General features: G+C 44.4%; 1 protein-coding gene across 1 annotated transcript; it reads left to right on the top strand.

Annotated features, from left to right (window-relative positions):
• Positions 1-910: 910 nt before the first annotated feature.
• LOC309582111 (G protein-activated inward rectifier potassium channel 1-like) lies at positions 911-10,360 on the top strand (the record flags this gene model as incomplete). The annotated part of the gene is made up of 3 exons (XM_082297126.1): positions 911-1,561; positions 7,703-7,919; positions 9,789-10,360. The coding sequence occupies 3 exons, from the start codon at positions 911-913 to the stop codon at positions 10,358-10,360; spliced, it is 1,440 nt and encodes a 479-aa protein (XP_082153252.1).
• Positions 10,361-10,916: the final 556 nt, after the last annotated feature.

Here is a 10,916-nt window from a genome sequence, read left to right as displayed (position 1 = left end):
CTTTAGAATAGCTTCTCTCTGTTAAGCAGGAATGCCTAGACATAATCCCAGTCTAACTCCGATGGACCAGGCTTCACTATGGTAAAGACTATGCTTTACTTGGAATACTTATTTTACCTGAAATGCGGGCCGAGGATTAGCACCTTTGCATTTCTTTGTTTAAGAGATGACCTACCTCACGGTTTCCCTTTAAAATTCCTGCTGCTGCCGGCAGCGCGGCCTCTCAGCGGAGGGCTCGGTGCCGCGCACATCGTCACTGCCACCGACGGCAGCCCGAACTGCGCTGCCGGGCGTCAGGGTGAACCGAGCTGTGCACGGTCACCCTTCGGCCTCACCCCGCGGGTCCCTGAGGCGGAACGCGGCGCTGATCGCACGCGGCTGGCAGCAAAAAGCCGCCGGCGATCCATCGCCCGGACCGGCAGCAAAAAGCCGCCGGCGATCCATCGCCCGGACCGCAGCGGCACCCACCTCCGGCTGTGCCTCCTCCAGGCCCCGCCGCCCTGCCCGCCGGGGCTCGGCCAGACACCCCCGACGCTGGACCGGCCCCGGTACCCGGCGTTACACCCGCCCCGGTACCCGGCGTTACACCGGCCCCGGGCCCCGGCGCGCCCCGCCCCGGCCCACTCACCCCGCCCCAGCTCGGCTCGGCTCGCCCCGCCCCACCCGCCTCACTCCGCCGGGTCCTTGCTGTGTGCCCCCTCAAGCCGCGGCTTCTCCGGCCGTTCCCCTGCCCTGCTGGCGAGCGGGCAGTGCTGGCAGCGCCGCGCTCCGGCTCCGCGGGCATCCGGGCACGCCCCGTGTTCTGGGGGCCGCGTCCGGCGGCTGCTGCGCGCAGGCAGCGAGGTGCGGTCACCCCGCCCGCCCCGCCGCATCCTCAGCCTGCCCGCGGAGCACCTCGGCAGCCGGCAGCATGTCAGCCGTGCGCAGGAAGTTTGGGGACGAGTACCAGGCCGTGGGCCTCGCTCGCTGCAGCGCCCGCAGAGAGCGGCAGCGCTTCGTGGACAAGAACGGGCGCTGCAATGTGCAGCACGGGAACCTGGGCGGCGAGAGCAGCCGCTACCTCTCCGACCTCTTCACCACGCTGGTGGACCTCAAGTGGCGCTGGAACCTGCTCATCTTCCTGCTGACCTACACGGTCGCCTGGCTGGTCATGGCCTCGATGTGGTGGGGCATCGCCTACCTGCGGGGTGACCTGCACCAGGCGCACGGCGACGCGTACAGCCCGTGCGTGGCCAACGTGTACAACTTCCCCTCCGCCTTCCTCTTCTTCATAGAGACCGAGGCCACCATTGGTTACGGGCACCGCTACATTACGGAGCGCTGTCCTGAGGGCATCGTGCTTTTCCTCTTCCAGTCGCTGCTGGGCTCCGTTGTCGATGCGTTCCTCATCGGCTGCATGTTCATCAAGATGTCCCAGCCCAAGAAGCGAGCTGAGACCCTCATGTTCAGCCGTGCCGCGGTCATCTCGCAGCGGGATGCCAAGCTCTGCCTCATGTTTCGTGTCGGCAACCTCCGCAACAGCCACATGGTGTCTGCCCAGATCCGCTGCAAGCTGATCAAGGTAAGGCCTGCCACGACAGTGGGTGGCATAGGGCACCTGAGTGGCGATATGAGCAGGTGCAGGGATGTGCACACAGGGCAGGTAGCGTGAGGCTTCCCCCGTGCAGCCCCTGCTGCTGTTGCCTGCTGGCAGCTCTGCCCTGCCCCAGGGACAGCTGTTCGGTCCCGTGGCATGCGGGTGAGAGGGTGTGACGGGGGTGGTATGAAGGACTAGGGAAGAATTTGGTGTAGCTGTCCATAGTAGGAGCCGTGAAAGAGCCAAGCAGGCGTAGGGGAAAACTGTCTCATCAGAGACCTCCCAGGGGCATTTCAGTGGATTTGGTCAGGATGGATGGATGTGTCAGGATGCAGGATAGCTGCAAGGAAGGGTACTAAGGCATGCTGCTTAGCAGATGATGGCTGGGAATAAGGAATTGATTTGTGGTGATATTAAACTAGGATAAAAATCAACCTTGACCTCTTCTTCCCCTTGGGGAAACTTGGTGAGCTTTAACTTGCAGTTCCTTATCCCAGTGTTCCAGCTAGTGACCTCACAGCATTTCAGAGGAACTGTATAGGTGCTTTAGTGGAAACACCCTTTGATTGTCACCAGTATCTGTTTATTAATCACTGGCAATGGTCAGTATAATTAAGAATGCAAGAAAACTGGAATTCAAAGGAGATCATAACAACCAAAAAAATAAAATTATGAGGACAGAAGAGTTTTGCAGGCATGAAAGTCCAGAAGATAAACTGGGCTGGAGTAAAATGGAAGAAAAGCACTGTATGGCATGCTGAGACTCAGCAATGTAGCATCTCACAGCAGCTCTGTCTTGTCACGGGAGCACACTTGGTGGGGAGCTCTGTCCGAAGCTCCTCAACTGTCAGAAGCTGGGTCCCAGTGATGACATTAATTTCAGGATATCATATTTGAGTGTTATAAATGTTCTGTACTCTGTCTGGTAAACCTCTCTTTGGAGCAACTGGCCTTTTTAATAATCTGCATAAACAAGCATGAAGCAGTAGGTGACGGGGCAGTGGTAAATATGAAAGGCTGTTTTCCTTCTGTTCTGTGCCAAATGCTAGACTGAGCTGTTAATTTTTCTTGCTACAGAATACCACTTAAAATGGAGAATCTGCTAAGATTTAAAAAGAAGTTGGAGATATGTATAGGAACAAGCTGTAATGAGTTACATTGGAGCAATTTTTGTAGGAATTGGAAAGCCTGCTGAACCATGTTTTTTGTTGCTCTCTAGCAGAAAGCCCCTCTAAAGTATTTAATTCCATCATTTAAAATGGAATGCAGGTCAAAGTGGAATAAAAGTGGTATCACATTGTGTTTTTACAGAGAGGGTATCTCATTTTCTTTTGAAATAAGACACTGAGTATACAACCTGATGTCCTTTCTGCTGACAGTTCTATTGCTACACAATGCTGGTGTGCAGATGACTGGGACAGAAAACTCAAGGACATTTGATGGACCTGCATGACCACTGTGTCTTAGGATAGCTGTTTTGTAGGCCAGATGATGAATCACTGAGCAGTTCTTGGTTTGTTTTTTTTTTTGTATGATCATCATGCCCATGTATTATCTTCAAGTTGCTTTGTGACCTTTGGCAAATACAAGCTATGAAGAGAAGAAGATTTAAAATTGAATGTGCAGTAGCTGCCCCCTCAGTCAGCATGGTATTAGTTCCCATGTCTTTCTGTAAATCCTCGTCACTGAACTGGACACACCTCTCTAGTAGCTGGTGGTGGCTGTTCAGATCGCCCTTGAATTTACATCAGATGCTTTGAGGTAGCTTTGTGTGTCCTGTAAACTTGTGGTGAATATGCCAGAATTCACTTGCTATCCTCAGCAAATTCTGCCTTTTTGTGATTAGAGCTCTGTCCCCTGTACTTCCCTGCAGTGCTGCTAACAGCTGATCTTGCTACACTTCTGCTGCACCTGATTAGGTAGCTAGAATTTTCTTTTGTGCTGGTGTCACAGTGAAGGAATATGAAGGAACACATCACATTTTCGTACTTGAGATAGGAGATACATTTAGTAGTGAATGTAGTGTTTTGCTCAGACCAGTGGAGCGCTGAGGATTTACCTTTGTAAGGAAAGTACACTAATCTCAGTCTGAATGGCAATTACTGACAGTGTGATACCTCCCCTAATACATTCAGTAGAATACAATGGTGCTGCCACACTGGGCTGGCTTTTCTTTGGGTCTAGGGACTGTGCAGCAGCATGGCATAGTGATACCATGCAAAAATCTGAGGCCCTTTTTTGACTGAGTTGTGGAGAGTTTGGAAAACAGGTACAAGACTAATTCTGTGTGTTTCAGCAAAAACTTTTCCAGAAACCCACATATTTCTAAGTTACATTGAGTGCTACAGAAGCTGGAAAAAGCAAAATCCAGGGGTAAGAAATAGAAAAAAGCTATTTGGAACTAGCTGCTGAAAATGTGCAGTTTCAGGTCCTGGATTTTTAAATGTCACAGTGAACTGTATTTTTCTGCCTGTTGATTCCTGGACCTTACTAGTGTGCTGATATCACTAGTATTGGTGTGTAGTCATCTACATAGTGTTTCAGCTAGTAGTGTAGGACATTTTGATTCAGAAAGTTGAGGAATGTAAAATCATCATAGCCTGTTTTCAGCATGTGCTAACAATAGTTTTAAAAATACAGTTGTGAAGCATGATAGCCAGAGAGGCAGTGAGCTTTGGGTTAGAACCAGCAGGCACCTATTCTTTAGGCTGTACTTACTAACAGCTTTAAATAAACTGAAAGCAAACAATTGTGACAGAAGGTTGGCAGATGGCAGGTGACAGGCATTGGAAATAAGTAAGAAGACCCATTATGTTGTGATTTCAATAAATTGATAAGCAGGGCAGAAAGTGCAAAAAAATACATTTTTTAATATTACAGAAGTGTTCCGATTGGAAGGAACTTCAGGAAGTCTCTGGTCCAACCTTCTGCTGAAAGTGTGGTGAGCTAAGAGATCAAACCAAGTTACTTTGGGCTTTTTCCAATATCATTTTGGAAACCTCTAAGAAAAAAGAATGCACAGCCTTGCTGGGCAAGCTTTTCTTCTGCTTGACTGTCATGATGAAAATGTTTTTCTTCAACCCACTCCAAACTTCCCTTGTTTTGTCTTACACCTGTTGTCTCTCTTGTTACTGCTGGGTACCTCTGTGAAAAGCCTGGCTTTGTCTTCTTGATCACCTTCCTCTCAGATTTTGGGATGTTTCTGTTAGATCCCCTTCTATGCCTTCTCTTCTCTGGTCTGAACAAGCCCAGCTCACACAGGTCATATTTACAGCATGGGGAAACTAAACTGCATTAAAAAGTAGCACTGATCTAGGAATTATCTACCTCCAGGTACAGGGTCACAACCGAAAAGCTCCACACAAATCTTTAGCAATGATATCAAAGTAACAAGATCATGTTATTCCAGAAATATAAAATACAATAACTCTTCTTGCAAGCTGGGCAGTTCAGCATTTTTTAGATTCGTTTCTCTACAACACGCTACAATATTAAGCTCGATGGTGCTGCATCTTTTGCATCCCACTTTTTCTGCTCCAGTGCTTAATTAGTTCACCTGGATATCAAAACATAATTATGTGAGTTCTCTAATGAGTGAACTGACAGAGGGTTAGTAATCATAAAACTGCATCATGTCCGCTTAAAGAGAGATGCATAAACAACAGGGTTTAGAAAAGCAAAGAGAATGAATAAAGGATAGGAGGGAAGATCTGAAGGGCGTGATGTGCTTGTTCAGACACTGAAACAGACTAAGTGCAGTGGAAGTCTGCCTTGTAATAAAAACCAAACCATCCAGTGGCAGAAAGTTAAAGACACAGAAGTCTTTTTTTCCTTAGCTGTGAAAAAATTTACCTTTGGAGAAATTCTTTGAGACCTTTAGATTATCCATCTCTGACCACATTTAAATTGCAAGCTAGGGCATTTCTAAGTAATTGTGCCCTTGTTCAACATGTATTAATCTGCAAAATTTGCTTGTCTTTGTGTTATGTGGATGGTCAAAATAAAGAATCACAAGTGTTCCTTCCAGACTTACTGCTGGCAGTTTGTAGTCTTCTGCCTTATTTTGTGATCCTTTGAGTAAAGATGTAAAACAAAGGTCACTGGCTAGGAACCTGGATGTATTGGGGCTATTAAGCTCCATTCAGGTTAACATCTTTTTATTCAACAAACAAGTTTCTTTCAAGAATCCTCCATGCCCTGCATCAATCAATCCTGTACGTAAGATACTGAATACCTCAAACACAACCTTCTGCTTTCTCCCAGATCTGTTACCTCTAATCACCCTCGCTGGGTTTGTTTATTATTGAACGGATTTGATCGAAGACTCTTCCGCAAAGAAAAATGGTTTGTAGATCAAACAGTTCTTAAGTCAGTCAGGCAGCAGTTTGTGCAAATATGCACATTTTTGTCAGGTAAATGTATTTGATAAGACTTTGGGACAATTTGAGATTTAGATGTTGGTTCATACAGCTCATGTTGAGGCTCGTTACCTTGGAGCAAGGCTCATACACGGCCAATCAATTTGCGCACCCACTGCAGGAACAGTAGCCAGGCAACAAAAGCAGTGGCGTAGTCTGCAGCTTGCCTCAGGAAAAGAGAAAAGATGTTTTTGCAGTAGGTTGCTTACCCCTTTGCATATAACAGAGACTGTCACCACTAGTATGCAGCAGTAGTTTTGATGGCTTTTATTTCATAGCCCTTTTACATTTCAAGTCATAAATAATTTGTGAAAATGCTTTCACACGCAATCAGCTGATGTTTTCTCTGTCTTCATCAGTACTGGAGAAATTGATTCTTGTCCTCTTGTGCAGGGGAGAGCTTTGTTACTTACATAGGAAGAATGTTTTTTCCTCAACGGCAAAACAAACACATAGCACATAAATGAAATAATGCATTGTATTTAATAAGGAGCTGTACTCCAGCAGCTACCTAGCTGGTTATGTAATCTCCAGTAAATACCAGGCAGTTATAAAGTCAGCATTTTTAGGATACACGTGGAGAGACAAAATGAAGATATATGAGTTGCTTGGGGATTTTCTTTAAAGACAGAAGCTTTCTTAAAAGAATACTAGTCAGATCTAAGTTGATGGCAAAGCTGCTGCCTTTGGCTTGCTCTCAATGAATGATGTTTCCAAGCAGTGGAACCAGTACATTTGTCAATACAAATGCAACACAATTAAAACTATTTATTTATTCATTTACGATAATATAATTTACAATAATATTTATTTATAATCAATAGTCAGCTTCTTAAAGAGTGCTTTTTAATCAAACAATAAACAGAAAGGATTCTAAATAGGATTTATATCAGCTGTGCAAAGCTTCTAATTTTAATGGGCAATTTCCACCAGAGACCTTCAAAGCAATCAGGTGAGGAGCTGCCTGGCCAACTGATGTAACTTGTAGTTATACTTTGAATACCAGGAAAATTTGGAGGGAGCACTATGGGGTGGAGGGAAGTTATCATATCTGTATTTTTATTGGACCCATGAAATGATGGAAAGAAAAATGAGGCACTTAGCTTAATAACAAGTTCATTATTAAGGTCAATATCCAGTTGGTGGAATATGCAAGGGGTGATAGCATCATCAGTATCAATTCAGATGGTTTTGTGAAAATGTCACTTACCAGATGTACTGTGCAATTACTATGATGTTTACCTTTGAGTTAGTACATCACAGTGTCTGCCAAACAGAAGTTAGTAACATACAAAAATAATGAAATGTGAATTCAAACAACAGAACAAAATGTGCCCAGCTTGCAGATTTTGGTCTTGTTAACAGAGCTTTTGCCACAGGATATTCATGTTGAACATCCATTACAAGGCACTTAGTGTGGTACACGACATTTTTGTCAAAGTGTAAAAATATATATATATATATATATATGTGTCATAGTAGAGTTTGTAGGTGGTGATGAGATCTACTGGCATAATAAGAAAAGTCAAAATTGGTCTTGCAAAGTAGCCTCATAGTATTTAGCATTACTTACATCTCCATCATGAAGCCCCCAGACCTAATACATGTAGCTGGTAATGTCATGGAGAAGGTGGGTTTAAACTTTATTGCACTGATTCCATGTTTTGCCTCACATGGTGATTACTAAATCATCTTTTTTTATCTTTAGTCCAGACAGACACCAGAGGGAGAATTTCTGCCGCTAGACCAGTGTGAATTGGATGTTGGATTTGGAACTGGAGCCGACCAGCTGTTTTTAGTTTCCCCTTTAACCATCTGTCATGAAATTAACTCAGAGAGCCCCTTCTTTTGTCTGTCACAAAGATCACTGAGAAGTGAGCAATTTGAAATAGTTGTCATCCTCGAAGGAATTGTTGAGACTACCGGTAAGACTTAGAATAATATGCATGCTCTAATTTTCAGTCTTTGTTTTCAGTGCTGATATTTTTAGCAAGGCAGCTGTTAGTCCTGGATGCTCCAGCATATCCTACCATATGCTGCAGAGCTTCAGTGGCTCTCACTGGCCAATAAAGTCCTCCCTTCCCCACAGGGCTCTGCATTACCAATTCCCAAAGTGGCCAGCAAGAGATGCAGCCTGCCACTCTTTGACTATGGCATGTGGAACAACTCAATGCTCTCAGGAGGCTTCTGTTTTAAGGACAACCACTCTGAAGTCAAAGTTGAACTTTAAAATTTCTGCAAAATTTCTTTCAGCATAGTTTGCACTGAATTGAATTCAGAATAAGAAATCCAGTTTTACAGTGCAAATACAGACCTCATAGTCACAAAAACTGTAGGCATAAGTGGTTATTGGCAAATATGAGAAGGCTTTTTAAAATTTTTTTAATTTGGGTATGGTGTTGTCCAGATGGCAGCTGATTTTGTGCCCTTCTGTTTTGAGGACTCAATTCTTCTATGAATCCCATGAAAATGGGTTCCAGTTGTATAAGGAGCTCTTCATCAACGATCCATGAGTACTGCTAAAGTCCAAATCAGTCAGTATGGTCATCAGCATCCTGATCTTCTTCTTCCTTCTTTTGAGGATTTGTTAAACTTTGATTAACCAAAGAGCTTCCTTGGCCTTTCAGCAAGGTTAGCAGCTGCCTCCTTCCTGCTTTGGAAACACTGATGTCCCTTTGGTGCAGCCATGTGCAGTCATCTCACTGCCTGATTACTCTCCACTCACTGGCCCTAAACAAATACACAATCCTCTGGGGCAGAACACTCTTTCACACTGAGTGTGGCAGTCTTTAGATCCCTGCAGAGGCCTCATCTTACCCTGCAGCTGAACCATTTATTTTAGATAAGCATGTATTCATAACCTCCCCTAATGCAATTACCTGTCTGGATATTTGAAAGGAAACATTTTACACTTGAGAATCCATATAGCAGTAACCAGAGAGCAAATCAGAATTTGGGCTTACTGATTGCTAGTTCTGTCTCTGGACATTACCATGACAGGAAGTGTTAAAGTTCTGCTCACCTGAGATATTTGTATAAATTATTGTGAGTGCTGCTGTGGTGAGATGGTAACAGATTTGCTTGGTTAGAACACATTTTAGCTGTGAGTTCACACATGTAAATACTCCCAGTGATGTATGTTTGCACTAAGTGGAACAAAATCTTCAATGAGTTTACAATGCCACCTGTGTCTTAGCATGAAAGACAGCTTCAGTGTCTCTGCACAGCTTTTGTCTTGACATACTGTTTGGAGAAAAAGTAACACAGCCTACAGAAGAAATGCAAGATTACGTTTTTTATTTAGTGTTGTCTCCCCCAACACCTGATCCTTGCCAAAGGATTCTGTAAGCCTCTGCCAAGCAATAGTTCTTTCTCCCAAGAAACAGTATCACTTACTCTCTCAAGGCTGAATTGGGATTGTTCAGCCTGGAAGAGAGAAGCTTGGGATGACCTAATTGTAGGCTTCCAGTACTAGACACAGTGAAGAAAATTAATTCCATCCCAGCTGAAACCAGCACACAAGCTAATACTGTTCTAATTTTACATTTTGCTTTTGCTTGGTTGCAAGTCTGTAATATTTAATCCAGTATTTGCATAAAAATCTAGTCAGTCAATTAGAGGCACTCCACTGACTGTCAGAAGATTGTCTAGGAACAACTGCCCCATTTTATAATCTATAAAATCGTTGGCTTACTGGCTGCAATTGATTTTTATCTGCCAGCCTTACCATGTATTTTTTGTTCTATGTTCTGCTTGCTCACATTAGAATGCCATGCTCTTGTCCATTTCCATAGGAATGACGTGTCAAGCTAGGACCTCATACACAGAAGATGAAGTTCTTTGGGGTCACAGGTTCCTCCCAGTAATGTCTCTGGAAGATGGCTTTTTCCGTGTTGATTATTCTCAGTTTCATGCCACGTTTGAAGTCCCCACTCCTCCTTACAGTGTTAAAGAGCAAGAAGAAAACCTTGCCCAGTCATCTCTTTTGAATAGTCCTTTTGATAAGAAAACCAGAAGAGAACAGGTTTGTCCACTTGACTGTGTTGATACTACAGGAGAGAAGAACAAGCTTCCTGTTAAACTGCAGAAGATCAGCTTGAGAAAGGAAGGCCTTCCACAAAGAGCCCCGAGAATGAGTTCCAGTAACACAGAGAAGACTTCCAGTACTGGAGATCTCTTGAAAATTCAAGAAATGAGTCCCATCTATGATGGTGAAGACAGTGATGACAGGATGCAGCTAAAAGCCTTAAAAATAAAGGCCAAGGCTCTGACTCAGTCTATCAGTGATCTTGAGTCACAGAAGGATTTTCCAAGTATGGGTGCTCTAGAGGTGAAGTTGGAAGATAATTTTCCTGCCAAACTTTGAAAAATGAACTCTGATCGCGTCTTTCAAGAGCTGAAGAAACAGGAGTTGTTGCTGATAAACTGCATTTGAGACTGCTGCCCTGAAAGAGTTGCTCCACAGTAAAGTCATAACTTGGTTTTCCCACTTTCAGGAAGAATGATCCTTTTTGTATAATTGTTCTGTACAGATCTAATTTAGGTAGCATACTAGGACTTTGAGGTGCAGTGAGGTTACCCTTTCATGCCAAAGAGATTCCTGCCCTGATGATGTTTATCAGTATGCTCATTGCAAATCCACACTGTCTTCCATGTATGCAGAGGCTTTTTCACAAAGCCAGGATCAGATGCTTAGTCAGAGAGTGAAACATTCTGAGATGGAACCAAGAAGGGCGTAACATCAGCTGAAACACAGCCTCGTGCAGCTCAGATCCTGGACTGTTCCTGGTGTACAGAACAGCTGAACACAAGAAGAGTATGTGACACTGCTCAGCCATAGTTCAGTTCTCTCTCAGTGACCCCTTTGCAAAGTGGCCTTCCTGGTGCATCCTTCTTTCCCAGTGATTGTGGCATGCTTGCTC

This window comes from Coloeus monedula, assembly GCF_965178545.1.
Source record: "Coloeus monedula genome assembly, chromosome: 26".
NCBI classification, from domain to species: Eukaryota; Metazoa; Chordata; class Aves; order Passeriformes; family Corvidae; genus Coloeus; species Coloeus monedula.
This window is presented reverse-complemented; position numbering and strand designations above follow the sequence as displayed.